General features: G+C 50.8%; 1 protein-coding gene and 1 long non-coding RNA gene across 3 annotated transcripts in view; one reads left to right on the top strand and one right to left on the bottom strand.

Annotated features, from left to right (window-relative positions):
• Positions 1 to 21,192, bottom strand: part of LGR6 (leucine rich repeat containing G protein-coupled receptor 6) — a 124,219-nt gene that overhangs the window by 87,529 nt on the left and 15,498 nt on the right. For both annotated transcript variants that reach the window (XM_010378875.2, XM_030930227.1), the window contains exons 2-3: positions 5,739 to 5,810; positions 3,257 to 3,328 (exon numbers count right to left, since the gene is read on the bottom strand). In XM_010378875.2, the coding sequence (XP_010377177.2) occupies positions 3,257 to 3,328; positions 5,739 to 5,810 (144 nt within the window). The remainder of the gene's footprint in view (positions 1 to 3,256; positions 3,329 to 5,738; positions 5,811 to 21,192) is intronic.
• LOC115897476 lies at positions 871 to 4,085 on the top strand. The gene is made up of 4 exons (XR_004057255.1): positions 871 to 930; positions 1,227 to 1,330; positions 3,259 to 3,364; positions 3,886 to 4,085. It is a non-coding gene; the product is annotated as an uncharacterized LOC115897476 (long non-coding RNA).

Here is a 21,192-nt window from a genome sequence, read left to right as displayed (position 1 = left end):
GCTCCATACAGGGTGAAAAGGGCTACACTAGAGGTCAGTTCAGGGAGATTTCCTCCAGGATGGGTCCCAGAGATGCTAACTCCCAACCACTCCTCTATGGCCTGGAGCCAGGGTTTCATGTGGGATGAACCCCAGCTCAGGAAGCAGGAGCTGCCTTCTAAGAGCCTTCATCTTTATCAAGATGGCATGGGCTAAAAATCCACAGTCACAGACTTATAGGGATTTGGGGCTCAATCCAGGAGCAAGGCACCTGGGAAAATCTCCTGCCCAGTCTCTTGAGGGCAGGACGGGAGGCAGGTCCTCAGACTGTTACCCCAGTTTCCCAGATCTGGGCCTGGTGAGAAGCAAATGAGGCCCAGCAGGAATCTTTCTAGATGCCAGGCCATCATATGTCAGGCCAATCTGGCATAAGGAGGGAGGAGCTTGTCTTCAGAGGTGGGAAGATGACCAAGTCTCAGGCCTCACCCAGCTCCCTGGGAGGGCAGCTCTGGGGAAAGAAACCTGTGATGGAGACAAGACAGGAAACTTTTGAGATAAAGACTGGAGAAGTCTGACACACACACGCACACACACATCCCCACACCCTTAGGCCGCAGGTCAAGATGCAGGAGCTCTGGCCAAAGCTGCCCCTATGTAAAAACAGGTAGGACAGGAGCCCCCAGAGGCTCAGGCATTTTCCCACATGCCTAGGGCAGAGGAAACTGTGGCTTCCCTTAGCACAGCTCCAGTGCTGAGCCAGGATGGTGAGACTAGTAATGGTTAAGACTAGCGTCTGGACCTTGCCAGCTCTACAGGACAGAGATAGCAGTGTGAGACTGAAAATTCCCTGCAGGGGCTGACTCTCTTGATCTGAGCCTGGCCAGAGCCTATGGGTTGAAGACTTAGAGAGCTCGCAGAGGAAGAAGAAGATCTTAAGAGTAATATTTCCAGGTCAGGCAGGGATGGGTGGGGGTGGGGGGGGTGGGAAAGACATGAGAGAGGGCTTCTGTCACAGTCATTTAAGAAAGGATCAGAGAGGGAATCTTCTTTATTTAATCCTTTGCCTCGGGAGAGAGGGACCAAGGCAGAGTGTCCCACAGGGAGAGCCCGGCCTCTGAAATAAGAAGAGTCCACTCAGATAAGGGTCCCAGGCCCAGAGAAGACTGGGGAGCAGCTAAGGTGACCGTCTACTGGTACAAAAAATAGGTTATCATTATCACAGTGCCACTGCTCTATTTTTCTTGCAGCTCTGAAAAGAAAGCAATGGAAGGAACTACAAGGGAAATTGACATCAGACATCAGAGAGTAATTCATGCCTAGGATGCAGATGGAATCTTCTGCTTTGAAGCATGTAAGAGGATAATTCCCCAAGACCACCCAACCCATCCCTAAGGTAGAGAGGTTCTGTAGGCCAAGGACTGACACAAAGGCTTTGGGGGACCAGGTGATCTTTGAGGATGGGGCAAAATGAGGCTCAATGGCAAAGTGGGGAGTGGACAGCCTGGCTCTCCTCAGCTCCCACTCAACTCCTGCCTACAACCTCCCCCTGCTGCCCTACTCACTGAGCCAAAGGTGCCATTTGCAGAAAGGGGGGCGGGAGGCCTGTGGTTTCTCTGAAGCTTTGATTTATTGCCTAATGCAGGCAAAGAAGAAAGAGGAGGCTCATCTCTAAGCCGGAGTCTTAGGAATGGGACGTGAGTCTCACATCTTCTGAAGGCCCAGTAAACAGAGCCCTGCTCTCTAATCCAGACTGCAGGTCTGAGCCTGTCACTGGGCACAGACACACCACCAAGTAGGCCGCCTGCACTGTGTGTCTGTTTCAGAACGCCTCCCCTGTTCCCCAGGGCAGAGATGTTTATGGGGAGAGAGACACAGAGAGGAGACAGGAAGAAGCAGAACTGAGAGGCAGGGAATAGTGGGGCAGGGAGAGGGACAGCAAGGTCTGAGACAGAGAAGGAGAAGGGGGAGACAAGGAGACTGAGGCTGGTGACAACAGGAGAGACCCAAGGACAGAGCAGAGATTAAGGGAAGGATAGAGACCAGAGAGCCTTGGGAGTCAAAGATTCATAGACAGAGGGGCCAGAGACCAACAACACAGGGAAAGGAGAAAGTGCTTAGATGTGGAGTGTTGACCTTGACCAGCTAGAAGCCTGGAGCTCATGGGCCAGGCAGGGAGGACCACCACTAACCCATCAGCAACTCTGAGTGCATTTTTAAAAGATATCCCTTTCTGGGTGAATACAGCCCCAAGCCAGGGCACAGGACTGGGATTCAGCCCCTTCTCATTTCCTTAACCAGATGGTCTGGTGCAATGAACAACCTGCTCAACTGTACAAAGGAGATCTGCAAGTCAAGTCAGGGGTAAGGGAGTAGCAGAGTTGGGAATGACTCACCACTTTAGGGAAGCCCCAAATGCTCATTCTATTGCTCCAACATCATTCCCCAATATCCTCCTTTTCTTCCCAAACCAGACCCTGTGGCAACGCGCCCTCCCTGGGAAGCTTTCCTGTCTACCTTCAGTCCCTATGTATCTGCTTCCTCCCAATTCCTCTTACCCTCACTCATCATAAGAATATGAGGAGGCTTGGGGAGGACAGTCTTAGTTGGAACAAAGTGAGTCATGAGTCGGGATGGGAGGAGATTATGTCTCAGCCTTCCTTTCCCTGAAATGGGCAATCAGTTTGATGGCAAGTGGAAGCCAGGTGAAATAACAAAAGGTCCTCTCCAACTCTCACTTACCTTTTGCTTCAAAGGGAATAGGCAAAGGAGGAGCAGGGAGGAAGCAACCTGAAGACTGGAGGAGGGAATATGTTTACAGCCAGAATGGAAACTCAGTGCTACAGCCACAGAGACTAAGGTTGGGTTGCAAGGAGAAGAAGAGCCAAAGAAAAGTCACCTGAATTTCCCCTCTCCAGAAACAGTCTTATCCCTTTCTTGGGCTAGAGGTCATGGGGAGAGACCTGTGGGTCTGTAACTGAACTCAGCCCCACAAAGACCTATGTTGATGGTCATTATACACTTTATTTTTGTTTAATGTTTCACTTCATTTTAGTGTGGCTGAATGTAGCAGGTACAGTTAAATGTTTGTTGACAAATCATAAAGTTTGTTACAGACAAGGTGAAGCAAAGAAATGGAAATAACAACTGAAACTGAGAGTGAAGATAAGGAAATAATAAGCAAGGCAGTGTTAAATCAAGACCTGGTTTCTGAAACTTTGATTTGCTCACAATTCTCAGTGCTGCAGCTTTATGTAAAATTAGGTGTACCTATACTTACAGGATTTTCAGGCTGTAGAGACCAGAGAATGCTTGTCCTGGGATGTGTGAGAGATGGTTCCCAGAGAGACGCCTGGAAATCAGAGACAATGGTCAACGATGTTGGCAGGTAACCCAAGGAGGTGGTGACATCCATAAGTCAGTGTCTTGGGATAGGGGAAGGGAGGGCGGTGGTAAGAACTACCATTTATTGAGATCTACAATGTGTTTAATACTTCACATGCATTGCCTCAGTTCTCACAATAATCCTGTAAAGTGCCTATTATTTTCCCCAAATTTCAGGTGAGCAAACTGAGGCTAGGAGAAGCCAACCACATCCCCTAGGGGTCACAGAACCAGTCCATGGCAGAGCCTGGTGTTCTCACCCAGACCTGACTAACTTCAAGGCTCACAGCCACAGTTTTCCCTCATCCTGTTCTGTACTAACCTGGATTAACCACCACCTGCTCTCAACTGTTGGACTGCATCATACGGTGTCATCAGTGGAGGGATGAGTACCAGGGGGTGTGTCTGTGTCTCTCCAGGCCCTAAACTACACAGCTAACCCTCGCTAATCCAGGAGGGTTAGGAAACGGGGTGTTGTAATTCATCTAAGATTCTGGTCTAATTAAGCATTTCCACGTCTGTCAGGGGCAATCACCAGTTCTAAAAGGAGCAAATGCAATGAAATACACTCAATGCTGAAACCTGACTGAGCAGAGTTTAATTGTGGATGAAGGCACTGCCTGATCTCCAAAGTCCCCAGGGATATTATTATGTGCATCAGTTGCTACCAAGAGGTTTGTAGATGTGGAGACTATGCTGGCATACCTCAGAAGCTATTTTTAAAACATAATAATAAAAGTCTCTTTATTTGACATTTATTGTTTAAAAAAAAAAACTGTGTGGAAAGGCATCGTGACATCTGAGGTCTCCTAGCTTGGGTTCTGTAGGTGGGTATTTGCCGTGGAAAGGTCCTTTAGGTGGAGCCTCTAAAATGGGTCCTGACCTCCCACGACGTGAGAGGTTTGCCTGAGCTCCTTGGCCTTTGCTCTTGCTTTGCATTCCTACCTAAGCTAGGTCATCTCCCCCTCAAAAGGCCCCTCCACTGCCTCTTACCCTGTCCATCTCCTTCGAAAACTGGTTTAATCTTCCTCCTCCAGGAAGGCTTTCCTGCCCACCGGCCAGACCGACCCTGACCACTTCCTTACACAGAATGCCCTGGATGCCTGAGCCAACAGCTGCCACATTCTCCTGCTAACTTGCTGGCCACACTACTCTTCAGCCTCACCTGGACCTGGGGGTGGCAGGAAGGCTTTTATCTTGTTTTCTCCCAGAGCACCTTGAGCTTGCCTGTCTACCAGAGGGGGTTCAACAGGTACTTGGTCTGGAGACCAAGCCATGGCCCTAGGAATCAAAACTCCAACAGGGGCAGGTTGGTTGCATCCTTGGGGAGCACTGTCTAGGGTCAAGGTGGGGAGGTCTGTTAGGGGAGTAGTGGGGCCAGGGTAGAAATGAAATTGTGAATGCTTTCAGGGCCAGGAACTCACAATTTGTGAAGTTTCTTTGTTTATTTTTTTTTTGTTTGTTTGTTTAAATTCTAAAAGAGTTAGACAAATTCTGAAAGAGCTGTAATACTCAGTTTGAGAAGTTTAAGCAAAATTTCTAGAGCCCCAAGGATCTATGTGGTGTGAAAATAAGAATAAACAGGGCTGGGAGGTGTTGGAAATATAGAGCTAGGATGAAAGGAAGGATTGGGACAGAATGACCTGGCTTCCCAGAGCAGGCAGTCAGTCACTCTAACCCAGGAGATGGTTTACTTATGAGCCCCCCTCACCTATAAGGCCAGATTTAAGAATCTCAACCTGAGAGTGACCACTATGGGCAAGGATTCATCAGGGAGGACTTTGTTGAGGAAATGGACCTTTACTGTAAGGGAGAGTCTAAGAAGTGGATCCTTTAGGCCATGGGGAACTACAGAAGGCTTTTGAACTGGTGAGATGCATCCTGAAGGTGTGCAGAGTAATTTAGAATGGAACGAGGACATCTGTCTGTTTGGAGGCTGGTTCAACCCCCAGGATGTGAGGGGACATCTGGGGCAGTAGCAGTGGGACTAGAGAAACGGGGTGGAGGTGAGAGACATCCCAGAGAAGAACCACCAGGTCTTGGGGGAGGGGATGGTGGCTGGACACAGGGGATGACAGCAGGTCAAAGATGACTCCCAGGGAGAAGTGTGACTATTCACATTAGGAGGGAATGCTGCAAAGAGGAACTGGTTTCAAAGAGGAATGAAAGCTAGATCCTAGACTTCCCATGCCATGTGGCCCAGCATGTCAATTCACACCTGGGGCAGATGTCAGCTAAAGAACATCCTGCTGTCAAGAACAGTCTTAGCTTCCCAAGTCCCTTTCTCTTCTCGCCACCCCACCTCCTGGGGAGCCCTGGTTCCAAGGATGTTAGACACAGCCCACACTTGCCTCCCACCCTGCAAAGCGTCTACTCACAGCTCCTCCAAGAAGCGCAGGTGGTGGAAGAGGCCAGGCTGAAGCTCTGTGAGGTTGTTCATACTGAGGTCCCTGGTGGACAGAAAATGGGAAAAGGAGCTGTGAACTCCCCACTTGGGCCATCTGGCACTGTCCAGGTGCCAAACCCCCTTGAAGGACCTCTGAGATTCCCACACTACCCCCCACCAGGCCATTCTAACTCCAAAGCCAGTCTGGCAACAGCAGCTGCATTCTCTCTAAGAGCAAGAACTAAGCTGGGAGTCAGGCCTCCTGGGCCATTTGAGGATTCTTTCTATATGGTCTCCCACTTTCCCCTCTGCCTTTCACCGTTCTTTTGTGAGACTCCCCTGGGACTGGCTGTGATTGGGATTATGCAGGAAACTGGCCTCCCTATAAAGGGAGGAACTAGAGTAAAATTCATAGAATTTCAGAGCAGGAAGGGAGGGATCGCCAAAGACAAATAATATCTCATCCACTCTTTTTACCAGTGGGGAAACTGAGGCCCAGAGATCACTGCCATTCCGATCTATGGAGCAGGCTCATTCAGTATTCATGAACTGGTAAGATGGTCCCTGGGCTCCCCATGGGGGACCATCCTCTGATTCAATCCCAGAGCTAGTGGCATTTCACTGCCCTTTGAGGTGCCTACCAGGCTGTACCTGTTTGCTTCCCTTAGTCCAGGGGTCCCCAACCCCAGGGCAGTAGACCGGAACCAGGCTTTGGTCTGTTAGGAACCAGGTGGAACATAGAGAGGGAGGTGAGCTGAGCGGGCGGGTGAGCATTCCCACCCGAGCTCCACCTCCTGTCAGATCAGCCAAGGCAGCATAAGATTCCCATAGGAGCGCAAACCCTACTGTGAACTGCACATGCGAGGGGTCTAGGTTGTACGCTCCTTATGAGACTCTAACTAATGCCTGACGATCTGAGGTGGAACAGTTTCACCCCAAAACCATCCCCCACACTCCACCCCCATCTGTGGAAAAATTGTCTACCATGAAACTGGTCCCTGGTGCCAAATAGGTTAGGGACCACTGCCTTAGTCCACCTGGAAGACTTGACCCTTGGCACATCACAGAATTGGCACACCACTAGATTCCCAAGGGGTGTAAGCATCCCAGTCCCTCTGCGGATCCATAGCCTAGATTATCTTAAGCCCATATTATCTGACAGACCCTGTGGGGGGTTTCAGTGTCACTGTCCTCTTAGAGGCCCTGAACACAAAATAATCACAATAATTACCTTGGCATTTACTGGAGGCCTACTCTGTGTCAGACACCAGCTAACCTTTATCCAAACAACCTCCCTCCATTCTCATAATAACCCCAAATTAGCTTCCATCATTATCTCCATTTTACACTCAAGAAAACAAAGAGAAAGGAGCACTGAGCTTTGAAGTCAAAAGGCCCTGAGGTCACATCTCTCCTCTGCAGTTACCTGTCAGATCTTGGGCCCTTGACCACTGGGCCCCTAGTTGACCTCATCTATAAAAATAGGACAGCACCAAGCTGGTAGGGTGCTTGTAAAGATTAAGTGAGCTAATGTTTACAGACTGCCTAATAAATAGTACGGACATGGTACATATTTGCTTTTCCCCTCCTACCTTTCCCTCAGTGTCCTGTGGGCAAGTGTCCCAGCCCCACAGGCCAGTGGGAGAGGGGCTGGTGCCTTTTCCACAGGCCTGTGGGGCTGGGACACTTGCCCACAGGACACTGAGGGAAAGATGGAAGGAGGAAAGTAGTAGAGAGGGGTTGGTACCTTCCTCTGTGGGTCCCACCCTGTGTTGGCATCTTCTTCACAGTTTGTGCCTGGGTGAGCAACACTGTGTGAGACTGTGTGTGTGCCTGGCACATTTGGGTTCCATCCTACTTCAAAATCCTAATACCTGATTCTCATCTCTCCCTGCCCCTTCCCTGAGGGGGTACAGAGGTGGGCCCAGACCAGACACCACAAGGCTGGGCACTGCCCCCAACCCTTCTTGAGGCTTTCTCCTTTCCCTAGACATGCACTGTCACCCTCAAACCTCAGTGTCTCCATTTCCTCGCAAGAAATGCATGTGCTTTCTGTGTGTGCCCAGAAAGGCAGGCTGGGGAACAGCCGGGAGAGCGTGTGCTTGGGAGTCCTGTTCCAATCTATAAAAAGACTGTTTAGTCTCAAATGTTTTATCTTTGATAAAGCCTGGGCTCCGGACTCCATGTCCTCCAAGGAAGGGAGACATTCCGTGCAGGGTAGAACCAAGGAACTGGCATGCTGCACCCAGCGCTGCTTCTCATCTACCGTTCCCTCCCTGCTCCCCTGTGGAAACAGTAGGGTCACCTCTGGGCTTGCGGGTCTAGAAACAGGGCTCCGCAGAAGCTGCAGCTGGTGTGCTGTGGCCACAGTTTAAGGTGGGGGAGAGGCAGAACCGAGAGAGTTTGCTGATGGATTTTTTTTCCAGAGTTTCACTGTTGTCACCTAGGCTGGAGTACAGTGGTGTGATCTTGGCTCACTGCAATCTTCGCCTCCTGGGCTCAAGTGATTCTCCTGCCTCAGCCTCCCAAGTAGCAGGATTATGGGCACCTGCCACCATACCTGGCTATTTTTGTATTTTGCTATTTTGTATTTTTGTACAAATGTGGTTCACCATGTTGGCCAGGCTGGTCTCGAACTCCTGACCTCTAGTGATCCGCCTGCCTTGGCCTCCCAAAGTGCTGGGATTACAAGAGTGAGCCACTGCACCCAGCCTGTTGATGGATTTTAAGCCAGGGTTTGGTCCTCAGGATGTTTTCAGGCCCCACTAGCCTCGGACTGTGGCTGAAATGCGAAGGTGCAGGAGCACACTGGACAGTGTCAGGAGAACGTAGGGCGACGCCCACAGAAGCCCAAGCTGCAGAAGCTAGGCCGGATTGGACTCCTCCCCCTGGTGTCCCACCCCTGGCTCATTCTCAGCAAGGCAGGAGGCTCGAGGTGCCGAAAAAAAAATGATTACCTCTAAATATTTACCCTGTGCATTTCTGGATGTGTCTCGACAGGAACGCAGCGGGAGTCCAAGGAGCACTCAGGGCATGTGACTCAGGCCTCATCACTCAGCTGTCCCTCCAGGGGCCGGCCGCAGAGGCTCTGATGTCCTTCCATGGCCCCCACCCCACCCACTCCCTGTGCCCCACCACCTTGACTAGCGGCCTCATTGTTCTCCCCTGCGGAGGAGGGGGCCTGAACCCCTCCACCCCCCCATATCCTGCCCCAAGACAACACAAAGCCCAGCTGCAGCGCTCAGTAAAGGGGCTGGGGTGGGGCAAGGAGGCGAATTTCAACTGTTCAAGGGTGGAGGGAACCCCATTCAGGGCTAGCTCTCTCACAAAAGGAAAAGGAGTAAGGCTGGTGCCAGGGGAAGGGGAAGGAAGAGGAGCGTGCAGAGCTGGAAGCGGGAGGTGAAGTGGGGATTTCAAGGCCGAGAGCCACCAAGCCAATGCCACGGGCCCTGGGAATGGCTAAGGGCCCTGGCAAGAGGCACCGGGCCCTGCTGTGGGGAGGCTGTGCCTGCACAATGACAGGGAAGGAACTGACACACAGAAACTGCAAACACAGAGGTTGCTCTGTCATGTTGGTGGTTCCTACTGACATATGACTGTCCTGGGAGGTTGGCTGTGCAGCTGGTTTTTTGTGCAACTCAGAGAGCACAGCTCAAACATTCAGGCTATGCCTGGACCCAGGGGAAATAAGAGTACACCTTGATCCTTGGGTGCTTGGGGTTTGGTTGTGGCTACATTCACTGGGCTGCATGAACTTGTAGATATGTACAAGAAGTGGGGGTCATGGGTTGGGATACCTGGGCTCTTGGATGTACTTGTTTTGAGGGTGCTAGGCATGTGTATGTCATGTGTGAGGGCACATGTGTTTATCTGTACCTATGCATGTACAGCGAGGGGATTGAGATGATGGGCTGTGACTTCATTCTGAAGCCTTCTTCTTGGGAGCCCTTGGGATACCCAGAGGGGCTACGAGTCCTCTCAACTGGACGCAGCCATGATGGGGTGGGGATGGGAAATGTCTCAGGGAGAGGCTTGCAGGAGGGGAATGGAGAGGAGAGAAGAGAGGGGCAGTCCTGGGCATGCGAAGTGGGAGTTTCTGGCTGCACATGAGGAAAATGTTCTCAGAGTTTCACCCTATGAGGCAACCAGACCACCCAAGGAAACTGGGTAAGGCAGTGTCACCATGGAGACAGGGAACAGGTTTGATAAGAGGGAGGATGCTGGGGAACGGGTCAGAGAGCAGCTGAAAGGGGCTGGGATCACAGGAGACCCTCCGCTGAGGCAATCTGGCTCATATCTAAAGGCCCGAGGGGATTGGGTTTGTTTGAATTTTTCCTATGGGAGGAAGAAGCAGTGAAAGACAAGCCCCTGGGTCCCCTGGGGTGGACCTGGGGGAACTGTGCCCACCTTCCCTGCTGGAGAAGAGGCCAGAGGGGCAGAAACCCCTTTTCCACTGTCCCATTGTGGACTCAGGTTGCCCATCTCTGCAGCCAGGAAAAAGCCAGTTATTTCATTTATGTATAGATTTAAGGCATATAACTTGATGATCTAATCTCTGTATACATTGTGAGATAATCAGCACAATCAAACTAATTAAGATAGTCATCACCTCACATAGTGTGTGTGTGTGAATGTGTGTGAGTGTGTGTGTGTGTGTCTAATAGGAGCACTTAAGATCTACTTCCAAGAAAAGGTCAGCTACAGTGGCCAGGAGGTGACCCCTGGGGTTGGCTATGCCCCACAGTCCCCTCCTCTGTGAGGTGCTCCCAGCACTGCCTGTCCCCATGGTATTTTGCATAGGATCACTCAACAGTGCTTACTGAGCACTTATCATGCATGTAGGACGGCACCTGCCTTTGTTATCCCCCCAGCACAACACTCACTAGCTGTGTGACCCTGGTCACATCACTTCCCATCTGTAAGCTTCCATTTTCTCACCTGTGATATTGAAATAATGACACTAGTTACCTCACAAGAATTGTAGTGTGGGCCGGGCACGGTGACTCACGCCTGTAATCCCAACACTTTGGGAGGCTGAGGCGGGTGGACCACCCGAGGTCAGGAGTTCAAGACCAGCCTGGTCAACATGGTGAAATCCCGTCTCTACTAAAAATACAAAAATGAGCCAGGCCTGGTGACAGGCGCCTGTAATCCCAGCTACTCAAGAGGCTGAGGCAGGGAGAATCACTTGAACTCAGGAGGCGGAGGTTGCAGTGAGCCGAGATCACGCCACTGCACTCCAGACTGGGCGACAGAGCAAGATTCTGTCTCAAAAAAAAAAAAAGGTTGTAGTGTGAGATAAATAAGTCAATAAATATAAAACACAGTGCTGGCTGGGTGTGGTGGCTCACACCTGTAATCCCAGCACTTTGAGAGGCCAAGGAGGGTGGATCATCTGAGGTCAGGAGTTCGAGACCAGCCTGGCCAAAATGGCCAAATCCCATCTCTACTTAAAATACAAAAATATAGCCAGGCATGGTGATGGGCACCTGTAATCCCAGCTACCTTGGGAGGCTGAGGCAGGAGAACCACTTGAAACCGGGAGGAGGAGGAGGCTGCAGTGAGTCAAGATCACACCACTGCACCCCAGCCTGGGCAACAAGAAAGAAACTCTGTCTCAAAAATAAATAAATAAATAAAACCCAGTGCTCAATAACTATGCCTTATTATTAATATTCTACTCATCTAACTGAATTATAATTATTACTATAGAATGACACAGATGACTATGTGTTTCTTCAAGGCAAGGACTTAACCTTAGTCATCTGTGTATCCTCCAGTCCTACCAGGGTGCCTGAAATGGGATGCTCAATAAATATCCAAATGAGTGCATTAGAGACATAGACAGGTGATGTTCCTGTGGCCGAGCCTTTACTCTAGGGAAGTTCTTCCTACTGCCTAGTGTCAATGTCTCCCCCAGCTGCTACAAGGGCCTAACCTCTATAAAGAAACTACCATATGCTTAGTTCCAAGCTAGCACCCAATCAATGAAGGCTGTCGCTCACAATGTTCACTGTTCTCTTAATCAGGCATCCTCTAGAGAAATTAAAGTGAGGTCCTCCTCCAAATAATCCCTTGGCTCCTGCAGTGGACCAGCAGCTTTCTCCCGAGCATTCTCCTCTCAGTCTCTGACTAGTGCTTAACGGGCTGCCCAGACAACCTTCAGCAGCAACCCCTCCCCATGAGGGCCAGGCTGGGCCGGGCACATATCCTGCCATGTCAGGAGACAGCTCGTGGGTTGGCAAGGAGCAGAACAGGCCACTGTTGACAGTCCAAAGGTGGGGTTCTCTCCCACTGAAAAGAGCCAGGAAACAGGCTGGCCACCACGGAGACCATTTGGTGCTCAGAGAACACTTGCTGAATTCTTCTGTCAACAACAGAAGCAGGTGATGGGGCAGAGAGGAAATAACACAGAATCTGGAATCAGAGGACCTGGTTCCATTAGATGAATGCTAAGTTCCCGGCCAGCCCTGAAAGTCATGAAATTGTTTTCCCACAGGCTTCTGTGTGCTGAGCTCAGTGCTGCGTGAGATAGAGACAAAGCCCAGGGCAAGGTCTGGGCCATCAAGGAGTTGACAGTGTTGCTGGGGAAGGACTGTTTACTCACAAAGGGACTGCAAACCTCCACATATGTGCTCTGCTTTGTTCTGCAGCCACCGTCCCAATTAGGTTCTAGAACATGTGCCCAGACTAGAGAGTACAACAGACACTCAGGAGAGAGGGTGAGCAGGGAAGGCTTCCCGGGCAGAATGAGGCGGGGCATGGATGAGACGTGAGCAGCCCACAGAACTAAGTTCAGAGAGGAAAGCACCAGAGAGCACCTCATGTTACTTGTGGGGGCTCCATCGGCATTGCAGATGGGCAGTTCTTCACTGGACGGGGCTGTCCCACTCGCTGCAGAGCTTTTCGCTTCTCTGGCCTTGCTCATAAATGTTTGGAGCATCTCCCTATTATTGTGACCATCAAAGACACTGCATGAGCCTGGACAACATTGTGAGACCTTGTTCCTATACAAAATTAAAAACTAGCCAGACACGGTGGCACACACCTAGAGTCCCAGTTACTTGGAAGGCTGAGGCAGGAGAATCCTCTGAGCTTGGGAGTTTGAAGCTGCAGTCAGCTAGGGTAGTACCCCTGCACTCCAGGTTGGACAACAGACTGAGACTTTCTGTCTTAAAAGAGAATTTTAAATGAAGAAAAACACCCCGTGCATTTCCAAACACCCCCTGAATAACAGGCACTTTCCTCTACCTACACTCCTTTAATTTGCTAGTGCAGGAACAGACTCAGAGGAACAGAGTTACCTAAGGACACATGACACGTTCATGGCAGAGTGGGTGTTACAAGTAGGTCTCCCAAAACCCTGGGGGATGCTCTTTCCACCCCCACCAGATTGATCTTGGTTTCTAGCACAGCCTCCCCACTTTAGATGACACCTTCTTATCAGATATGACTTGAATACTAGCTATCATCTTTGAGATTCCAAACACACAAGATGACACAAAGTTCTCTCAGATTTTTTGCAATTTTCACAAATATCCAAACAAGGGAGTGTACTCCCATCAGGAAAATGTGTGTCTATTTTCACACACACATAAGAGCACAACCTGTTCTCTCTCTGGCTTTGCACAAAGTCCTGCGTGAGAACAATGCTGTATTTTTAAATAAAAGGGCTATTGCTTTATTTTGTCCTTTCTTGGCTCCCTTATTGGTAAAAGGAATGTCTCCCAGACTGCCTGGAGTGGCAGGAGGGCCTGTGATGGAGAGGACGGATGTGGGGGAAGATAGGAAAAGAGAAGCTGGAGGGGTGCCTGGAGTGGGGGGTTATTTATGAGGGGAGAGCAAGTCCCTGGCAGTTGCTAAGCAAAGGCAAAGCTTGTGCAGGTCAGACTGAGCCAGGGAGACGCTGGGCACCCACAGTGTTGCCAGAAGGTGACCCAATTCATTCAGGTGGAGCTGGGAGAGATAAAGGCAGGGGAAGACATTCCTAAAAGTCAGGTGAGAGGAACGAAAAGGTGGGGTTTTTTTGTTAGTTTTGTTTTGTTTGCCCTGAGTTAAAAGACCATGGAAGTCAGAAATCAGAGACTGTCCACCACATCATGATGTTTCATTGATGTGATGTGGGTCTCCTAAAGCCCTGATGGTAGAGAAAGAAGGTCAGGGAGGGACGAGACCCAGAAGAGGTTCCTCTCTCTCAAAAATGCTAGATTTGGGAAATCATGGTTTGGCACCACCATAGGAACCAACTTCAGCTTAAATCGTATTGTTCCGACCTCTTCTTACTGAAAGGGGTTAATCTGACAGCAACAGCATGCCAAGGGTGTGGACCCCTGGGCAGAGCAAGGAGATAGAGACAGTTCTGGGGCCAGTCCCCACCCTCAGCACTGCAGGCGAATCCTCTTGGGAGGGTTAGGCCCATCCCAGACTGAGGGGACATCTCTGGCTCTCCCCAGCACAGCTGCTAAACTGGAGTGGCCCACACAAGTTCCTGAATCCCAGTCAGAAGTGTTACAGCAGGTCAGGTGCAAAGGGCCACTCCTGCCCCCATGCAATTAGCTGTGGCTGTCAGAGAGCCTGGGGAGGTGTTCCCCTGCCCATGCACAGAGCCAGGAGAAGTTTCTTGAGAGCAAAGCATAGCACAGGGATTGCATAATGTGTGTGTGTGCTTCTCCTTCAATGGCCCCTTCCTCCTTGCCAAGCCATGCCACCCACAGGCAGAGAGGTTAAAGGGACCCAGGCTTCCCAGGCCCAGCCGGGGCCACAGTGTGAACGGAGAACAGCCCAGGAGCATGACAGGGCAAAGCCTCTGGAGACCAATGAAGATATGGGGGACTGTTTCTGGGCCCCCTTTCCTCTCTACCGCCTCTCTGAGAGACAATGCGAGACCTATACTGTCCAGCGCAGTGGCCGCTAGTCACTTGTGACTATATTTAAATTCATTAAAATTAAATTTAAAATGCAGTTTCTTAGCTGCACTAGCCACATTTCAAGGCTCAATAGCCACACAAAGCTAGTGGCTCCAGTATTGCACAGCACGGTTCTAGAACACATCCATCATCGCAGAGCATTCTATTGGGCAGCAATGGTACAGACTCTGTTGTCAGACTGACCTGTGTTTGATTTCTAGCTCTGCCACTTACTGGCTATATGATTTTGGACAATTATTTCACCTCTCTCTGTCTTAATTTCCTCCCTGGTAAAGTGCTTAGGCAGTGCCTAGCACATGGTAAGTAACCAACAAACGTTACCTTTGAGCATCACCACCCGACTCGACCACTTACTGAAGCCCAGTTCAAGTACCTCCTCCTGCAAGAAGTCTCCAACCTTCAACCACTTAGTCATGCAGCCTTTTGTCCATTCAACATTTATTGAGCACCCTAATATACATCAGGCACTATGCTAGGTGATGAAGCGGCAAAATCCAATCGCAGATGCTCCCTGTCCCCAAAGAGTCAACTTAAGTGGGGACAATGACAACAAACAGAGTGGACAATTACAAGGCTGAGTGACAAGTGCTGGGACTGGGACATACGTGTCACAGGGCTTCCTCAGACTAATCCCTTTGGCCTTTTGACTCTGATCTCTGCAGGTTCAGTCACAAAGTGAGGCCACATGATCCTGTCCTCGATTACAAACTGTCATCTCCTAATCTCAGGTTGCTCATTCATGCGGCTGGTCTCCCCAGACAGGCCCCAGACACGGCTCCCAGTTGTCTGTCCTTGTCACATACACACACAGCTTCAAGGCCCATTTTCTACAGCTTCCGAGGAGTGGGCACCCCACCTGCGGGCCCTGGACAAGGGATTTAAGAGGGAAGGAAGACAGATTCTGAGGCAGGAGGGAAATTGAATGGATCCAGCACATGCAAACGGCAGTGGCTGTGCATTAGAGGACTTGCCCGCTCTATCCTGCTAAGCCTGGTCTCCCTGGCTCACCAGCGTCTCTTCCAGCCCTCATTCTGATCTCCAGCTCCGTCTAGGAGGGCCGTTTCTGTGTGTGGAGGTATGTGGGTGTGAATTCTGTCTACCCTATCAGACTGGAAGCCCCTTAGAGAGAAGGACTGAGACATCCCATTAGATCAGACCTCTCCATGGGTAAAAACTGCACTTCCCTCCTCGGATGGAAATCTCTAAGCTCCCAGCCAGGGCCCCCAGGAGAGGAACTGGGTGGAGCTGGTGCAGGTGGGAAGAACTAGGGAGCCTTGTTTGTTTAGCTGAAGCTCCTTGTCCTGCTGCCTTTATTTCGTGGATAAATAGGCAGGGTGTGTCTGGGGGTGGAAAACTGGAGAAAGCCCTCTCTATTCAGAGTGCCACCGTCACCACCCCCATCACCTTCACTAGCCCCATCCCAGATGGAAGCTTTTCTTTTACATCAGAGCACCCTCCTTCCCAACCCAGCAACTCAACTCACCCACCCACACACACACACACACACACACACACACACACGCACGCACAGCCGGAGGTGCACCCAAACACCATCTACCCCTACCCTAGCCAGAGGGTTTTCTAAATTGGACGGGATCCCAGACTCTATTTGAATCTAGGGGAAAAGAGCAGAAGATAAAGTTCAAAGCATATAATAAAAAGAGCTACGTTTGCTGGATCACACACTGTGCTAAAGACTTCATTGACCCATTTTACAGATGAGGTTCTGCAAAATTAAGGTGTCTCGCCACCTCTCCGCCTCTCCAGACCCCCACTCCACGTCTCTGCATTTTATAGAGCTCTTGGACATTCTTGGTTTCATTTAATTTCATCCTTTTTAACAGGTCAGGGAGCGAAGCATTATTTATTCCCATTCCAAATGAAGAAACGGAGATTCGGAAATATCAAGTTACTTCCCGCTGTGTCACAAAGTTAAGTAGTGGCAGCGCGAACCCACACCAGGTGGTTCAGTGGAGCCCCTAGCTCCACGCACGTACCTGGGAGCGAAGCGGCGGCCCCAGGAGCCGGGACAAACCTCGGGCGCGCGCCCCTGCCCACCCCAGCCCGCCTGGCCGCGCCCCTGCCCGCCGTTGCCAGCGTCGCCCGCCCCATGACTGAAAGGGTCCGGAAGTGGGGAGGCGGCCTCAGCTCCCGGAACAATGGAGGGGGATTAGGGCCGGCCGGGCTAGCGCCCCACCCGTCGCGTCGGCCTCTGGGTCCTGCTCCCCAGGACTGCGAAGGACCTGTGGAACTTTCCGGAGCTCGGCACTCCTCCCTCCAAGCCCACCTGGGCGCACCGCGCCCTGCACTCCCGGCCCAGGGGAGGTTCTGTCCCGCCCGCGTTAAGCGGCCCTCTCCCTCTGAGACCATCCGGCCTCTGGGGCTTCGAATGCCAGTTCCGCGGTCCAGTGCCCGCCACCCTCCGCACTGATCCTCTCTGGTTCTGCCGCTTCTCTCGTATGCCCTTCGCTTTGGATAGCGCCCCACCCATCTACCCTCTTCCCTAACTCCCGAACTATTTGGTTCATCAGAGCTATGGAAAGACTAGATCCAAGATCTGGATCTAAAATCCCTGTCCCGCAAGAAGTTCTTCCTGATACCTAGCCTCACTCCCTCATGCTGCAGTTGAACTAAGTACGAGTTCTCTGCCTGCCCTTATGGTGTAGTCCTCAGTGGCTCTGGGGTCAGACTGCCAGAGTTTGTATCTTGGCCCTAACACTTAGCAGTTGTTTGATACTGGATTAGTTCCTTTACTCTCTGTGCCTCAGTTTCTGCATCTATAAAATAGTATCTAATATGTTGTGAGCTTTAAATGGGAGAACCCACGGGTGTAGCATGAATGTCAGTGGAAGTCCCTCTCCTCACAGGCATGCAACCCACGGAGCCCCTCCTGGTGGAGAAGCAGCGCCATAAAGTTAGGGAAGATGGGCTGGGGAGGCTGGGGGTAGAGGAGGGCGTTCTGGGTCAGCCCTGCCCTTAGGAGGCAGCAGCTGCCGCTTCTCTCTGGTGCCTCCAAGTGAGTGCCACCTGCCTCGCCCCTGATCTTCTCATCCTTTGATCTTCTGATCTCTGGCCAGGGTCTCCCAGCCAAAGGCATTCCTGTCTCCTTTGCCTTCTCCAAGGAAAGGCAAAGGGCTAGGCTCCCTCCCTTTGCCCCAAGCTCCTTCCTCCCTCCCCTGTGTTGTGTGTGTAACTAAGACTACCAGTCAGGCCCTGGGACGAAGTAACAGCCAGGACCCCTAAGGTGGCAGTGTCTAGGGGGAGGAGAGGACATGGGGAAGTGTTGGACATCGGGGCTATTACTGGGCATGGTGCCCTGGGCTGGACCAGACACTGTTGGAAAGGTGCCTTCAGCCCAAGTTCCTTATTGCCAGAGCCGGTTTATGCAGAGTCCTGGATGAGCACTGGAGAAAGTTTGTGTGCCCCTGTGAACAGTGTGTGTTCCCTGCCCTCAGGAAACTTCGGTCTGAGGAGAGATTCAGAACCACAGATACTGCTGGACAGAGCCTTGTACATTAGTGCTGGAGGAATCTCAAGTACCTGTGGGTCAGGGAGGGCTTCCTGGAGGAAGCTTGGCCTGAGCTGGCCAAGAAGGACATGATTTGCCATTAGAAAGTGGCCTGCCTCAGAGCTTTGCAAAGCGGGGAAATGAGCTGGGGGTGTTAGCATGGGAATGAGGGAAAGTGTGGTGGATGAATGGTGGCCCCCCCTAAAGGTGTGTCTACCTCCTAATCCCTGGAATCTGTGAATATGATCTTACTTAGAAAAAGGGCCATTGCAGATGTAGCTAAGAAAGAGATCTTGAGATGAGGAGATTCCCCTGGATTATCTGAGTGGGCTCTAAATCCAATGTCAATTGCCCTTGTGTAGACACGCAGAGCTCACACACGGAGAAGAAGGTGAGGTGAAGACAGAGGCGGAGATTGGAGTGATGTGGTAACCACCAGAAGCTGGAAGAGGCAGGCAGTGGGTTCTCCCCTAGAGCCATTGACAGGAATGTGTCCCTGCTGACATCTTGATCTTGGGTTTCTGGCCTTCAGAACTGTGAAAGAATAAACTTAGGCCACCCAGTTTGCCGTACTTTGTTACGGCAGCCACTGGAAACTAACCCAGGTAAGTGGGGAGCAGTCAGCAGAGCCCCTCTTCCCACTGTGGCTTCCTCCTGCCCCTCCCTCTGCTCGCCCTCCATCACTGGCCCAAGCCAATGACCCATCCCACACTTCTTCACCTAGGAAAGTCATTCTCACCCCCTTGAGACTCCCTCGGATCTACTCTGATCAGCAATTCCATTCCCGGGGACTTAACCAACAGAAACACATCCGTATGCTCACTAGACAACCGTACAAAACTGCTTGTAGCACAGCTATCCACGGTACTCCCAACTGGAACATGTCCGGTTGCTCATCACCAGTGGAATGGGTAAACTCGGTTGTATTAACCCATAGTGAGTACCATGCCACAATGAGGATGAACAAACCATGACCACCAGCAACAACATGGGTGAATCCTTAAACATGGTGAGGGAAAGAAGCCAGATGCAAAATAATGCCCCATTTATAATAGGGTTCAAAACACAGGCACAGCCTACCTATGTTATTAGAAATCATGATCGTCGCTATATTTGTGGGGGAGGGTAGTGACCAGCAGAGGGCATGGGGGTGGAGTGCTTCTGGAAAGCTGATGACGTTCTCTTTCTTGGTCCAGGTGCTGGTTACACAAGTGTATTTGCTTATGGAAATGTATCAAGCTATACACTTATGATATGTACTCTTTTCTATTATGTATATTATATTTAGTTTAAAAAAACAAACACTGGGCCGGGCGCAGTGGTTCACGCCTGTAATCCCAGCACTTTGGGAGGCCAAGGCAGGCGGATCACTGGAGGCTAAGAGTCTGAGACTAGCCTGGCCAACATGGTAAAACCCCATCTCTACAAAAATATAAAAATTAGCCGGGTGTGGTGGCACATGCCTGTAATCCCAGCTACTTGGGAGGCTCAGTAAGGAGAATTGCTTGAACCTGGGAGGCTGGGAGACAGAGGTTGCAGTGAACCAAGATCACACCACTGCACTCCAGCCTGGGTAACAGAGTGAGACTCTCTCAAAAAAACAAACTCTGGAAGTCTTCCATGAACCTCAGGCTTTCTGAGGGCTCCCCTCTAGGTTCCCATGGAATCCTGTGAGTTATTCTCAGCTTTTATGTCATTAAATTGAAATTGGATTTTTACTTCTGTGTATAGTTTCATCGTACTCATCTGCGTATCCTCAGCACTTTCCCCAGACTCTGACACATAGTAGATGCTCAATAAACACGAGATTTGCTGGCATGGCCATGGGCTTTGGTGTTCCCAGACTTCCTTCCCAGGGTTTCCTGGCCATTGGCCCCAGCTCCCTGGATCTTCACAGGATTCCACAATGAGACACATTCCTTTCCACTGCTGCCCCATCCTACCTGCCTTCTAAGTGCCCCCACGACCAGCCTATGCTTGTCTCCTGCCTCACGCTTAATGCACAGGATGGTAATTTTCTGACCCAATCGTAAACTCTCTCAATGCAAAATTCAGGTCTTACTTACCTTGGATCTTCAGAGCCTAGGCAAGTGTCAGGCACGCTGTGGAGATTCAAGAACCCACAGCCTCAAATCTCTAGAGTCCTCTATCCAAGCCTAGGGGTAGGCACATACCTTTGTTCGTCCTAGCTTGTTTGGAATTCGATGGAAATTTTCAAAAGAAGTTTTCTTTAAAAAAAAAATTAAGAGAATGAATAGGAAAGGCAAAAGCTTCTAAGTGGAAGGGTTTATAGAACAGATGTCTCACTCTAATGAAACCCAAGCCTGGCCACGAGCTGGCTGGCTGGCAGCTTAAGAGGCTCCCCAGCGTGACTCCATCCTCACCGCAGCCGTCTGGGTTGGAAGCCACACCTCGGGCTCCTGCCTGCGGTGGAGCCAGGTTAGTGCTACTACCAGGTCTGAAGAGGGCTGCCCTCCCCGCCTCTCTCTCAAATAAGTCCATCTGCTCCAGCCTAGGGTTTTTGTTTTTCTGCTCTGTACCTCCCAGCCTCTGGCCAGGCATTTGTTCATTCATTCACTCACTCATTCATCTCTTCACTCATTCCACCAATATTTTTGAGCACCTATGTGCAGAGGGTTTGGGCCAGCACTGAGGATACCAGGAGAGCAATGGTGGCCAGGCCCCTGCTATCTTGGGGAGCCCAGCCTGGTTTGAGAAACAACAAGTAACCAGGAATTATAACCCAGGGGAATGAGCCTTGGGGCAGGGCAGGCACACAGAGAGGAGGCCTCCCCCAGAGTTGAGGGATTAGGGAAGGTTTCTAGAGGAAGAGACATCTCAGCCAGCCCCTTACATCCTAAATGAAACTGATGCTTCCTTGCCTCTTCCAAACACTCCCCACCAGAGCTGCAGGCTTCTGGTCTGAACCCATTTCTTCACCATATCCTTGCAGTAAATCAACCGTGATGTCCAAAGGGCTGTTTCTTATAGACCTGGATGTAAACCAATGG

Source organism: Rhinopithecus roxellana, chromosome 1 (genome assembly GCF_007565055.1).
Source record: "Rhinopithecus roxellana isolate Shanxi Qingling chromosome 1, ASM756505v1, whole genome shotgun sequence".
NCBI lineage: Eukaryota > Metazoa > Chordata > Mammalia > Primates > Cercopithecidae > Rhinopithecus > Rhinopithecus roxellana.
This window is presented reverse-complemented; position numbering and strand designations above follow the sequence as displayed.